This window comes from Artemia franciscana, chromosome 2 (assembly GCF_032884065.1).
Source record: "Artemia franciscana chromosome 2, ASM3288406v1, whole genome shotgun sequence".
In the NCBI taxonomy this organism is placed as follows: domain Eukaryota; kingdom Metazoa; phylum Arthropoda; class Branchiopoda; order Anostraca; family Artemiidae; genus Artemia; species Artemia franciscana.
The window spans coordinates 9,815,674-9,830,617 of record NC_088864.1 but is presented as its reverse complement, the minus strand read 5'-3'; the positions used below and the strand labels follow the sequence as shown (position 1 = coordinate 9,830,617).

At 34.5% G+C, this 14,944-nt stretch overlaps 1 protein-coding gene across 4 annotated transcripts; it reads left to right on the top strand.

The window, feature by feature from the left end:
• Positions 1-4,234: 4,234 nt before the first annotated feature.
• Positions 4,235-14,944, top strand: LOC136037127 (uncharacterized). Of its 4 annotated transcripts, none has more exons than XM_065719635.1 (2): positions 4,235-4,290; positions 13,635-14,944. In XM_065719635.1, the coding sequence occupies exon 2, from the start codon at positions 13,739-13,741 to the stop codon at positions 14,831-14,833; it is 1,095 nt and encodes a 364-aa protein (XP_065575707.1). In that variant the 5' UTR covers positions 4,235-4,290; positions 13,635-13,738; the 3' UTR covers positions 14,834-14,944. The 4 variants fall into 4 exon arrangements, with proteins under 4 accessions (XP_065575707.1, XP_065575690.1, XP_065575699.1 ...); XM_065719618.1 differs by having other exon boundaries at positions 4,274-4,320; XM_065719627.1 differs by having other exon boundaries at positions 4,279-4,352.

The window sequence follows — 14,944 nt, the reverse complement described above, 5'->3', positions numbered from 1 at the left end:
CCAGAATTTGAAAATAAGATTACTACAGCATCATAATTCTATTTCATCGTCCTTAAATCAAAATTCAAAACCTGAAGATTTCACGTCGGCTCTATTGGAACATATTTTTAATTTTCCAAATCATTTTATTTTGTTTGAGAATGTTTCTTTGATTCCTAGGGACCAAGGTTTAAAGCAAATTTTCAGGGAAACAATCGAAATTAAAAAAAAGTTTATTCAACAATAATTACATAAACAGAGATACAGGTGAATTTGAATTGAATTCAATTTATGATAAATTACTGAGGGCAAATAAAGTAAATCTCATTTCATCTAAGACTCTTTACCTCTGTCCACCTGATATGTCAGATAAATCTAATGAACCGGAACCGAAAAGGTCAAGGAGATTTGCTTCCGCTGCTGCATTGAAAAAAAAATCAGAGCAATAAACTGTAGTTAGGTGCTGCTCGGTGCTGCATTTTTGCATATATCGCCGAAGCTTTTGGCAAACCGAAAATAGAGAATTTATGAAGTGTTTGGCAAAAAATATCACTCCCATTCGAAATTTGTCATTTTGATAAGTTTGGCTGTCTCTCAATGATTTTTTTTGAAAAATTTTCAAATGCCCTTAATCAGAATATTCATGAGGTCCTTGGTTCGACAGTGTACAGCAGTGAGAGTTTTCTACTGAAAAGTAATTTTGAATCCTATATGAATGAGTAATTTTTAGACTTCCGGGTTATCAGCCGAGTTAACTTTCTTCGAAAACATATTTAAAAACTTAGAGTATACTGGTTTAAATAGCGACCTTCAAGTTGCAACAGGACGCCATATCATCCCGCAATGGGCTCCAGGGGCGAAAACAACGCGTGATGGGTCTATTTATCGTTTGATCACTTTCGGCTCTTTGAGAAGACATCAAATATCCTCATTCCTTTTCGAGTGAGGCCCCTCAAGATACTTTGCTACCGATCACTCTTCGCAGAAAACAAAAAGAAAAAGACAACTAACCAAGCACCCCAAGCTGTAACCGAGCTAAGCAATGCTTATGCTGCAATAAAAGGGAACCACCACCCGACAGCTCCGGCACCATAAGCTTAATGCAAAATGTTCCTTAGAATGAAGGTGTCACAGGAGTTAAATTCTTCCCTCTCCCCATCCTAAGGTTATATGAATCCCTTCCAAAGCTATATAACTTTTTTGTTTTTAGGTTGGGGCCTGTGCTTGTCAGGCTTCTTTTTCTTCAAAAATGTTCTGATGAATCTTGCCTTTTACCAAACGTCCATTAATTAAGCGCTATTACTTGGTGCCGAGCATATTGCATTTTTTTAAAACTTGAGGTAGGAGAGAATTTAATCTTTTTAGTTTCTCCGTAAATTTTGCTTCTGAAGTCTTCTGAAAGTATGCAAATTCTCGTTATTAATGGTACATGCTCTTTACTCACAGTTTTAAGTGCTTGTTGACAACTTCATTTACCCTTTTGATTTCAGATTTGGTGCAGTGAAGTGAAGTCAGAAGTAGACTCAAATCGAATAACTCCTGTTGAAGCAAATGCACTTGAAGCTGCTGAAAGGAAAATTGAGGGAGAAAACCAGCTACTAGAAGTCGGTGGTATAGGAGCTGCAGAAAAGGTAACTCAATACGTTTGATTCTCAATACGTTTGATTGAAAGTGCATTTGGCAATAAAGGGAATTCAGTTCAAAGAATAGCAGCTTTCATTAGTAGCTTTCAATAGTAATATTCATTTCAAAACCAACAATATAGGTGACATAGTTCAAATAATGATAGTTTTCATTATTGATGCCTGTTGATTGCGGATTTATATAAAACTATGTCCGAAAACCAAAATTCTAGAAGAAAGGAAATAAGAGCACTATGCAATTGAACTCGAAGTGCTTCTGAAAATAAGATGCAGTGTGATTGTGCTACCTAAGAAAAGGTCGGTAAATAAGTTTATTATACACAGGGGTAGGTCATATGAAAAAAATGTGTTGTTAATTTGTTGCATAAAATTAAAATTATTTGTGAAATATATGTTCGGTGAAATTACATATTTTTTTTGTATCTACATTAGTCAGAATTATAAAAGTTAAACTACAGATTAGGAGCTTTTTTACAGTTAAGGCTTATTGCATCTTGTTTCAGATAAAATCACTCAGAATTTTTAAGAAGCCACGACCTTCGTTTTTGGGAATGTTTAAATATGAAGGCATGTAATGGAAGTTGTTGGAGTAGTAGCAAATGTAGTTGATATTATAGAAAATATAGGAACTATAGTAGAAGCTGTAGTAATAGTGTTGTATTGGTAGTAGTAGTAGTAGTAGTAGTAGCAATATTAATAGCAATAGTAATATGCACATATAGCCTGTTGATAAGTTCAACATCCCTCTCAAGATGCCCTGGAAGCTTAAGCTAGATACGGTGAGCCGTTCTAAAGATATTCCTCATAAACCCTTTGGCAATTAGTATCCACATGGTGTGTTCACATTTAGTTTAACTTTCCTCAAACTTTCACTTTAATACCCTCACACTTGGTAATAGTCACGACAGAAATAGTAGTGGTAGTTATAGAAGTAGTAACGTGTAAATATTGTTTTTTGGTCATTTTGTCACCCCCCCCCCTTATCATTTCCTGAAAGTTTCAACTTAATACACTAAGTCATTCCTGAGTGACGCCTTTTCAATAACCCATATACACATAACGTGTTTTGGATTTATTTCAACACTCCCCTCAACAAGACTATATCTGTTGGAGACAAGAGATGGACAATGGCTCAGTCATTGTTCCAAAGTCTGTAGGGGGGGGGTTCCATAGAATCATTGTTACTAAAGCTTTCAATGATGCTGAACAAATGGCTAGCTCAAAACTTTGATTGGATGTGTTTGGGGAATCGATGGGTGTGGGAGAGGGATGGCTATTCTCTGATCGCTCTTGCTTAAAAAGGGCACTAATGCCCTGCCTTTGATGATAGAAAGGCGGTGTGGTCTTCGTCATCATTTGTATAATTTATGCTCTTAATTTAATGTTAATAGTTTTGTTCTCTTTAACTCGATGAGTTTCTAAAATAGCAAAACGTCACTAATATAGTAGGCCTGGAGCGCTATTCCTATTAGAATAACTTTATGTCATGAGGAGACATAAGGGTAATAAGTATAACACTCCTTGTGTAGCAATTCAGCCCAACTAAAATTAAAATGACAAAATTTAGTAAGTTTTTTTTTATCTTGTAGATTTAAACTTCAATACCTTGTCTTAATGTTTTGCTTGTTCATAATTATGGATTGTTTCACAATCGTCAATGGTATAACATTTTCGTTTTCATTGTGTAGTTTTATAGAAAAGACATCTGATATACCTTGAACAATTTTTTTGGTGCCTTATTTTTGCCTTATATGTTTACCCTCTGCCCCAGTTCAATATAGATGTTACCGAGAAATAAACCTATAAAGTTTGTTTATTTTTTAATTATAGTCGACCTGGTGTTTGTCATGTAAAGCCTTCAAATCCAAAAAAATCCTTGCCAAGGATTTTTTGTGTTTTTTTTTCATATCAAATCCTTGCATTTGAGTCCCTTGGACTCAGATTTGTACGGGGCTTCTTATGTTTTGCATACTGTTGGTTTAATCAGTGCGGACAAACAGCGGGAGTAACTATGAATCTCTTAAATCAAATAATAGTGTTTTTTTTATAGAGGCCCAGTAGCCTAGAGTCTGAGGAAGGTGACCTCAGCGGTTTTAGCACTAACTTATAACTATAAAATCACCTAGGTCTTGGAGGCAAACACGGTACTTAAGCCTAATAGGCCCACCCACTTGGAGTCTCGGGCAACTTCTCCGTATTTCAACTCATTTCTAAAATAGCAAAACGTCACTCATGTAGTAGTTCTGGAATATTAATCCAGTTAAAATAGGTTTAAATCATGAGGAAAGAGTAGGGTAATAGGTATGACATACCTTATGTGACAGATCAACCTAATTAAAATTAAAATTACAAAATTTAATAACGTTTTTCTTTATCTTGTAGATTTTAAACTTCAATGCATTGTCTTTATGTTTCGCTTGTTACATAATGATGGATTATTTCATAATTGCCAGTTATGTAATATTTTCGCTTTATAATCTATTTTGTAGAAAGAAAAAAAATCTGTAAAATACGAGACATAAGATATACCTTGATCAATTTTTTGGTGCCTTACCTTTACTTTTTATGTGTAGCATCTGCCTTTCTTAAATATAGATGTCATTAAAAGTCGAAAAAGTTCAAAGTTTCAAGAAGTAGACAAATTTGTTTAGCCCGTCTAAGTGAGAAAGTAATATGATTCAGTAACTTGTTTCCCAAGGTGCTTATCATAGAGGGGAAGTCAAACCCATGGTAAAATTCTATTCAATTGACTTCTTTCTATATCAGAAAGGGTTTAGGTTAGGAAAATGAAACTTTCAGGGATGAATCTACAGACTAATGTAGGCCTATGTCCCGGAAGGTATTTTTGAAGCAACTATCTCCACTTCTCCCTCTAGAGGGCCCTGACCTTTGATGACCTTTAAAAATATGTGTGCTATAAAAGTGAAACCTTGCAAAATAGATCTCCTGCTTAATTGAAGCACAACAAAATTGTTTTCAGCTTCTTAACTTTGCTCAATTTCATTTTATAAGGTTTTAAAGATATGCAAATACATTTCCTAAATTTTGAAAAAAACATTGATATGGCTTAAAATCCTACTCGAATAACAGGAATTGCATTTTCAGAACTAAAGGCAGAGAAAAAGCAACTAGTAACTAAAAACTAAGGTAAAATGTTGTTTTGTCAAAATTTCAATAGGTATAGACCTGTCATGTAGGCACATTTCAGGGCTCTGTAGAGGGAGAAGAAGTGGAGATGGGTACTTTAAAATATCTTCCTGGGACATACTTTAGCCAGTGGACCCATCCCTAACAGTTTCATTTTCCTAACCTAAACCCTTTCTGAGATAGCAAGAAGTCAATTAACTAGAATTTTACTGAACACAGTAGCCCATGGTTGTTTTCCTTCAAAATATTGCTTTTAGATTGTTTGGGTCTTGATTTTTAGAATTGAATCCTAAAGTATCAAGGGTCATACTGTATAGCAATTGCTAAGGCTAGGCCTTCTTAAGCTTTTACATGGAAGTGATTGAGCAACCTATTAATTACATGATGCTAAATTATATAGGTTTATATAAGGTATTTGAAAATAGAAAAATGGGGTCAAATCTATGTCTATTTTTCTGAAACTGGTAGGTAAAATTCTAGTTTAGTGACTTCTTGCTATCTTGGAAAGGGGTTAGGTTATGAAAATGAAACTTTCATGAATAGGTCTATAGGCTAAAGTATGTCCCAATAAGTTATTTTGAAGTACTTACCTCCATTCCCTCTCCCTCTAGAGGGCCATGACCTTTGATGACCTTTAAAAATATGCATGTTATAAAAATGAAACCTTGCTAAATAGATCTTCTGCTTAACTGAAGTACAACAAAATTGTTTTCAACTTCACAACTTTTCTCCATCCCAATTTATAAGGTTTTAAAGATATGCAAATACATTTCCTAAATTTTGAAAAAAAAAACATTGATATGGCTCAGAATTCTACTCAAATAATAGGAATTGCATTTTCAGAACTAAAGGCAGAGAAAAAGCAACTGGTAACTGAAAATAAAGGTAAAATGTTGTTTTGTCAAAATTTCAATGGGTATAGACCTGTCATGTAGGCAAATTTCAGGGCCCTCTAGGGGGAGAAGGAGTGGAGGTGGGTACTTTAAAATACCTTCCCAGGACATACTTAAGCCTTTAGACCCATCCCTGAAAGTTTCATTTTCGTAACCAAAGCCCTTTCCAAGATAGTAAGAAGTCACTAAAATAGAATTTTACCAAGAACTCTTAACACTTAGGAATATAGTGCTAATGAATTTTCTAATTTTACTTGATATTTTTATTTTAACCAACCTGGTTTTTCACATTTTTGTGATTTACTACTTTCTCCCAATACTGCTTTCAAAGAGATTCCTGCAAACATTCATTGCATTCTTATACAGCTTGCATCATAAAAAAGGTATATAGTTAGTAATTTGATGTGAGGTGTGTTTGTGTGTTGAGTTGTGCCTGTGTTTGCATATTTATGTGTTTGCGCTCCTTAGTATAATCCTGCTAAGTGACTAAGAAGACTTATCCACCTTTTTATATTAACTTTACTACAAAAAAGAAGTAGCATACAAACAGAAGTAAATTAAATGAAACTAATTTTTAGATATCCATACAACATTGGACAAGTTCATAAACAAATAAATCAATGCATATTTGTACTAATGAATGTATTTTGGAAGAAATACAACCTCTTGGGGACATATGGACATATAAACATTAAAAATTAAGACAACTTGTATAGAAATACAAGGAAAGCAAGAATAAGGAAAAGTTTGTGATTGTAGATACCCATTATACCCATTACAATGCAACAATGAAAGCAAACGGCCTGTATTCTCTTCTTTATGATTTTTTTTGTTTGACAAACGACCTTCACAGGAACAATTAACCAGAGCTGGATAAAGGGCTAGGGGAACAATTGGGCCTGATTGTGCCCCATGTTCTAATGGGACCCACCCTTCCATCAAAATGACCAGAATTTGTTTTTTGAAATCATGAAATATTCTTTACATTCATGTAAGTGTCACCCCTGGAGGATCATTTTCTAAGCTAAAACTAATAAAAAACTATATTATCAAATAGTTTTGTGATAACAAACTTTAAGTAAGGAGTGATGCAGCTCAATAGTAACCAAAACTCTAAAAAACATAGTTTTGATACCAATAGATATATCAAAAGAATCAGCCTATTATGCTTATTACAAACATAAAGTTTTTTAAGTTTTGTGTCACAACTACCAAAGGCTACAAGCCTGATGAAAATTGCCTGATTTTTGAAAAAGAGAGAAAACACCCTTTAAATTCAAAGAATCTTATTGAAAATCACCAACTGATTCAGTATACCAGAGGGTCCTACTGTAGAGGTTTCAAGCTCATATTTGTAAAAATTCGAATTTTTTATCAGAATAATGATCACAGATGTGTGTTTTTTTTGTTTATTTTCTTTTTTCCCAGGGATAATTATATCAACCTAGTAGTCATAGAATGTTGAACGAGATCTCATTCAAACAGAAATTAAAGTTCTAGTGCCCTTTTAAGTTACTAAAAAGATTGGAGGGTAACTAGACCCCCTCATATGCCCCTTTTCCCCAAAACTGGCAATTCAAATTTTGAGATAGCCATTTTGTACAGCATAGTTGAAAAGCCCAATGATTATACTTTGTAGATAACATGACCCCCACTGCCCCTGGAGAAAGGTCTTTAAGTTTTAAATTTTGCCCATTATTTATGTATAGTATTTGTTTTTGGGAAGTATGCATACATTTTTGGGATGGGGGTGGCAAATTTTCTGCTTGGATGATTTTCTACAGGTAGAATTTTCCATGTGGAGAGAAGTTTTGGGGGGAGTGAACTTTTCAGGGAAAATTTTATCATGGGAGACTCAGAATTTCTATTTGAAATCATTTTTATGTCTTACTTTATCTTTGCCAACTCAATTTTATGCATGGAGATGTTGAGGATAGTTGTCCTGGGTAAATTTTCACTGGGATTGAATTGTCTAAAGGATATTTCCATGAGAAGGAGATTTTTCTGTGGAGCTGGAGCCAGATTTTCTGGCATTATTTAAGAAACAATCAAAAATCAAGTAAAAAAAAGTTTTTTCAACTGAAAGTAAGAAGCAACATCAGAACTTAAAACAAATAGAAATTACTGTGTATATGAGAGGGGGAGATGTTTGTCATCAAGATAAAGGTATCCTCCTTAATACACCTCATTTGTCCAAAATCTTTAAACAAATCTCCTGAAACACAAGAGTTGTTTATTTGTTGTTGTTGTTGTTGTCTGGGGTTTGACGTGTTCAACCAATAGGTCATATGCGTTTGTATCACTCAGTTGTTCTGTGCCTTCTGTAGTCACTGGCTTGCTTGGGTGTCACTTCAGTCAATATTTAGTGGACCAGAACAGTATCACTTAACTTGCTAATGGAGGGGGGCTATTCACCTGCAGCAACTGCCTGCGTTAATAAACAGGAATCAAAATACTCCAACTATGCATCGTCAAACAGCAATTAAAACACATATACAACACAGTTATAATAAATAAAACAATTTTATACATTATAACCAGTTGTATACAACCAAATTTAAAAATTAAACCAGATAAAATGTATCTAAAATTATAAATAGGATAACTCTAAAATCAACTATTAAATAGATGGGGAAAAAAACTTATAGGGAATGAACCAAACCAGTAGTCTTAAAAAATCTACCTAAAGGTTTGTTCTTAGTCGTCTAGCCTAAGGAGGAGACAAGTGGCACCCCAGATCAGAATGCATTAAATGCCTTCTCAAAGCAAATTCTTAGTACTTCCCTCTCTTTTCCATATTTTCTACAGATAAAGATTATGTGGTGTATGTCTTCATACACTCCACAGGTCTTGCAGTTAGGGGATGGGGCCATTTTCCACTGGAATAGTGTTGATTTTTTTTTTTTTTTTTTTGGCTTGGTTGAATCCCTGGATATTTAATTGGAACACTGAAAGGGAGCTAGACATTTGGTGTATGAGGGGGCTAACCCAGGTCTCTGTAGTTTATTACTATTACTTTCTGGGCTAGGTATAGCGTCCTTTCCTTGACGTTTTCTTTCAACTTTGCCAGGGCTGCTGGTTTGTGAAGGGTCATTATGTGTTTTAGGGCATGATTCAATTCTGTTTAGGTTTTCAGCAATGTTGGTCAGGCTGAGGGCTGCATTTTCAAGACCTGCTGGGGGTATCTTTGAGACCAGCTTGCAAAGTGATGTTATTAACTGGGTTAGATCAGAGATCTGTATAGCCACACCTTCAAACATGGTCATATACTTCTTGTTTAGGTCCTCAATTGGATGGAGGTTAGGTGTCAAATGAGGGAAGGAGTCTTTATGGGCCATAGGGACATGTTTTATTTGTGTTGGAAGTCCCTTTTTCAAGGCCTCAGCAGCAGTCCTCATGGCGACATTATTGGTGAAAGAATAAGTTACAATTGCTTTCTTCTCCATGGATACTGGGCTCTCCCTGGCATTAGCAGCATGGTTACCACTGCAGTTAGGGCACTTGAGAACCTGATCTTGCTTTATTGTTTTTGATTGGGGACATTCATTAATAGAAAGTATACCAGTAGCTACTGATTGGTTTGCAGCTATTATGATAATGGAGCCATCTGGTCCAAGTCTTTCTAGCATTGAACCATAACGGCCCTTGCACTCATGATTTTGGAGGTGATCAAAATGTTTTCTTGTGATAACTGTTCTGCTACCTAATGTCAACAACCTACTGGATTCATTTGGACCTTCAGCGCCTAAAGCCAAAATCCTAACACTAGAGTTATTTGGGCCAGGGGTGACAGGACTACTAACTGTCCTGTCAGTCATCACAAAAAAAAACACAATGGGTTAAAAATAAACATGTAAAACAACAAAACCAAATCACAAAAGGAAGTCAAATGTCAAATAAGTAAAACAAATAAGTTACAAACAGAGGGGAAACCCTCAGTCAATAATAAATTAAGCAAGCAAAATAAATCCAAAGCAGGCACAGTACTAATACTCAAAGCAGGGTAATAAGGGGGTTGATAAGTACTCTCAAGCAATTTGGTAGATGCAATATGCAGGAGTCTGGGAAAACTTGTATCAGGCACAATACCAGTCAAAGCAAGCCAAATTCCAAAAATGCACTACAAAACGAGTGTACTGGCGTCAGGAACCCCAAGGGTAGAGCCCCTTGGTATCTAATCAACAAACCATGGTACAGAGCTATCCCTACTTGGGAAATAGCAATTTTGAATATATTTGGTTTATTTTAGTTTCAGTTCGTCTTTTCTTTTCATGCATGATTTTTAAAAATCGTTGTTTAACTAGAAAAAAAACGGAAAAAAAAGTGCAAAATCACTAAGACGCAGCAGTTATTCCTGATTTTTTAGCATAGAGAAAATAGCATTGGCAACAAATAAATAAGGAAAATTGCCTTTCTTCATGCCATTGGGGTTAAAGCCCTATTTGGGTTGGTTTTAATGTGTGTCTATGTCCTTGTAGAATATAAGTTAGCAATTAGACTTATTTATGATTGTTTTAAAGTAGTTCTCAGATCTTTTTATGGTTTTTCTAAAGAGTGTATTGGATCATTGCCATAGTAATTCTAAATACCATTTCAAAGTATATTTGGCTAGCCCCTTCTGATAAAGCCAGATATAGCCTTAGGCCATGTGTAAAACTTTGTTATTTTGCTTGTTTGGAATTGGTTTAGGGTTATGAGAAATACCATGGTTCTTATCCCTGTATCTTACCTTGCTTTTTCGTATTTCAAAGCCTAAATTTAAGTCCAATTGTTTTCATCATCTTATATTAATTTTTACCAAATAAACAAAATAACAAGTGGAGGGTTAAACTCTGTTTTGCTTCCTGTCAGTCTTTAGAGTACATTTCTACTGGTTTTCATTGATTGATTTTAAACCAACTTTTTTGGTCTTATTAATAGCATCAGAAGGAAACAGCAGGCATTCCTTCGTTTTGCTATATAGAATGTAGTGTAAGTGTTTGATAGTTGTGTTAATTTTTATGTTCTTTTGTAGTTTTGTGTAAAGCTGAGACTTAGTATTTTCACTTTATTGTTCATCAGTAACTAGAGATGGAGTTAAAAGAAAGTCTGGCTACCCAACTCCAACACATCGATTGAAGGTTATTGAATATCTTCTGGATTTTCGTTTCACCTTCCTGAACCTTGTATGGTGTCACGTGGAACTTAAAACATAGGGGAAAGTAAGGGTTCAAAAACTTGGTAGCAAAATTTCCTTCCAGTCATCGTTCCTTCGCACCCTTCCATTATCATTCCAAAATTTCCTTCCAGTATCATTAGTTTTTGAACTTATAGTTGCTTCCAAACCAAGTCAATTTTGTCCAAAATTGATTAAAGAAACCCTTTTTTTCTTTCCAGAATGACATCTGGATCTTGTATATATGTTCTCTGAACTTCAAGAATGTTGTACTTCATTTGAAATTCCTAAGATTACATCATAAGATTATTTTTTTAGGAGTCAAATCCCTTCTTTATTTCTAAAAAAAAGAGCTGCTGGGATGAACCAGCATGTAAGGTCAAAGGAATGAAGCGAAAGATAAAAGTATGTGTATTTTCTATCAAATACCCAGCAAAAACGTTAACTGGAATTCTGATTGGTGAAATTCAACTGATATACAAATTTTTGTGTAATTTGAAGAATTGCAGCTTGAGCTGCCTCTAAAAGGAGCTATTATTCTTATATCTTTAAGTGAGTCTAAGAAAATACCAAGGTTAAAACAAGCGGAATCAAGCTCAGTCAAGGAATAAAGCATTGCTTGTAAAATGAACTTAATAATTTTTATCAGGAATATCAACTGGGCTTAGTTTGGGCTTCAATGGCATTGATTTTAGGCCAGCCAGGGATAAAAAAGATTTTTCATCTGGATCAGATGGTGTGGAGAAATACCGCTGCAGTGGTTTCCTTTATAGTAGAGAAATAAGACACTAGCTGACTTTTATCAACGTTTTTACTGGATACCAATTGGTATTTGAGCAATAAACTTTCAGGTAAAATGGATATGGGAGGATAGGTCCCAAAATGAATATAAATAGGGATCCATAAATGGATAGTAATGGATCCAAATATGGATCCTAAAATGGATAGGTCCCAAAGCTGACTTAAAAATGTTTCCAGGTCTTTCCAACGTCTTTTCCACGTCCAGAAAACTTTCTAAAGTAAAGATTAGACTTTATTCAGCAAACAGTTGATTTAAATAAGCTCCTGTAACTTTTATATTCATGTGATGAACTAGAGAAGAAGCTTTCCACTTTTTCCAAGGGTACTTCTTTCTCTTCCAGCTCTTGATTTAACCGAGAGTCATCCAAGAGTTTGAACATTCCGATTTTTCTTTTTTTGCTGAGTCTGTAAAAATGAAGGATTGCAAGTTTGGAGGATTGTATTTTCACTTATTCATAAAACAAGAGAAAATGTGTATAAAAATCTGATTCAGAGTCGGTCTCATTCTACCTTTGTTTAGTCACAAATGAAGCCCATTCTCTAGCACTGAGATCTTACATCTTTCTGCCCAGATAACCGTTCTTTAATTCATCGTTATTCCAAGATCTTACTGCTCACTGATCTTAGAAGAAAAGCGCAAAGACCGCCACTTTTCTGCCCCATAGAACTTTGATACTCATCATTGTTTATAGACTGCTGATCAGAGGAGACTGAGGAAAGACGTTTGCAAAAGAACAGCATAAGAAATAAGACCTTAACCCTAAGTTTTCACTTTTATGCATTCTTTGTCGAAAGATAAAGATCTTAGCACAATAATAGTTTTAAATGTTGCAGATTCTTTTTGGAGAAGGGATAAGAAATACTCGTTTGTAATGTAATTTAACTTGATGCTGGTTCAGGGAAGACTATCTTCAAAAAAGCGGAAAGTCTGATTAGAAAATCTGAAATGTTGTTTACGAAAACACAGCTGTGAACAACTTGTAAAGAAGAGAAAATATTATTGAATAGAATAGCTGTTATCTCAGTTACTCTAGTAGGTTTTAACGTTGTTGGCAAAATGCCATAGGAAAGCAGTACAGCAAGAAAGTCTATTGACACAGAAAAACCATAAAGATTTAAATTAAAATCACCCATGACACCCCTATCAGCAGCTGGTTTTTAACCAGCTCCATTGTTTCATGAAGACTATTTAAGAAATCTAGGATAGAACCGCTTGGAGAGCAGTAAACATTCTGAATAACCAACGTTTTTTCTGAGGCTTCAGTTTCAGTAAACAGCAACTCATGAGCTCTTTTCGATTCCAAAAATATTTTGATTTTGACCCTTGGCAAAATCAAAATCTGTTACATATTAATATTTGAATGAAAATATCAAGTCACATTTATCTCTTTGTCATTGCTCCCAGTTCTATGATTTAATAAGCCTTCAATATTTAGTTGCTTTCTTTCTAGAGGACCAAGTTTGTTTAATAAAACACCGATATCACTTGGGCCAGCATGACTAAAAGTGGAATAATAATTTGCCAGCCCCTTAAAAGTCTCGCCTCACCTCACCAGAGACAACGTAAACATGATTCCAAGTGAAGACTCATGTGAAGACTCAAATCGAATTTAGGAAAAAGAATAAACAAAGGAGTAATAGTTACGAATAAATTAAGAGAAAAAAAAGTGAAATTTCAACTTATAGGCGTGGATAGAAAAAAAAAACTGGAGAAAAATGACTGCTAACTATGCAACTGAAGCATAAGTGACTCATGCAACAAATGTGATTAAAAGTGCCAGGTGAACAAAACTTTCAGATACTCTTTCAGTTTATGTTTAGGTTTTCTTAAAACTTTGCTCACTGATTTCTTTCAGATATCAGAGAAAGTTCATCTCAAATCAATTATTTCCCCTAAAGACATTGGGGGAGGTGTTTTAATGCGTCTGGGTTTTATTGACTTTCGGCTTTAGTTTTACTGTCACCACATCTGCTGCTTACTAAAGTGAAAGATAAACATATTTTTTTTTTTTTTAGGTATTTTTTTCAAACAGAACTTTCATGGAAGAACGGCTTATGAAGTAATTGTTTATATCAGGAGAGAGTTCCTAAAGTTTCAATTAACTTACTAACCTATCCCAATGGAAGTTCAAAGTAATTATGAAACTGATGCAATGGATATTTGTAAATTGTGTGAAATAGATTATTTTCAAGCAATCAAAAAGTTTTATGATAACGATGAGGCAGCTCTTGAATTTTTTCGTCATCATGGAATTTTTCCAAAAAGTGTAATTTGTCCTCGCTGCAATACATCATGCTATTTTTACAAAGCTCAAAATCAATGGCGTTGTCCTCAGTGGCATTGGGTTCAACTCAAACATAAAAAAAACAAAAAAACAAAAAAATATTGTAATTTTACGAAAAGTGATAGAAAAGGAACTTTTTTGGAGCGTTCTAAGATTCAGCCTTGGAAATCCATACTATTTTGTAATCAGGTTATAAACCAAAAGTGGGACCAAGCTCTGATCAAGGATTACTTGAATCTTTCAAGTCAGACTCTAATTAATTGCGGAGTTCTTGTATATGAAATTGCTGAGTCGTGGCTTGCTAAACAAGAACCAATTGGAGGTAACGGTGAAGAAGTTGAAGTAGATGTCACATATGTGGTTCATCGAAGGAATGAAAATATTCGTATTCGAAGCCGCCGGTGGCTTTTTGCTGGCATTGAACGTACAAACAAAAGAAAATTTATGGTCGCATTGAATGAAGGCCAGTATAGAGATACAGAGATGTTACTAAAAGTTATGCAAAAGAATGTCAAACCAGGATCTGTTATTTATAGTAATTCAGGAAATAACCTTAACTTGTCATCAATGAAGTGTAAACATTTTGCTGTTGATCACTCAAAAAATTCAGGAAATTCTATCAATAGTCACATCCACACAAATAATGTCCAAAAACTATTGTGTTCTTTCAAGGATACCATAAGACAGGGAATAAATCCGGATAATTTGCAACAGCATATTGCAAGATTTCTGTTTTTTTCATCGTTCGACAATAAAAAGGAACTTCTTCATCATTTTTTTGTTGAAGCAGTGAATATCAATTCTTTTGGCTCAGTAAGAAGGCAAACTGCAGTCAATGGACAAAAACATTCCTGTTATCCTGAAGCATTCAATGCAAATCTAGATGATACTTATTCAGAAAACATATTGACTGAAATTTTGAAGAAGTAGGATGTGTCTTTTCGTTTCTGTTCTTGAACTGTGTTTTTTTTTAATTGAATAATTATTTTAAATTCATTTCTATTTAATTTTGCATTATATCAAGTTTCCAAAGCCTAAGTA

Bases quoted from the DNA above. Each gene is read 5' to 3' on its own strand.
- LOC136037127 (XM_065719635.1), top strand. From the start codon at position 13,739: ATGGAAGTTCAAAGTAATTATGAAACTGATGCAATGGATATTTGTAAA.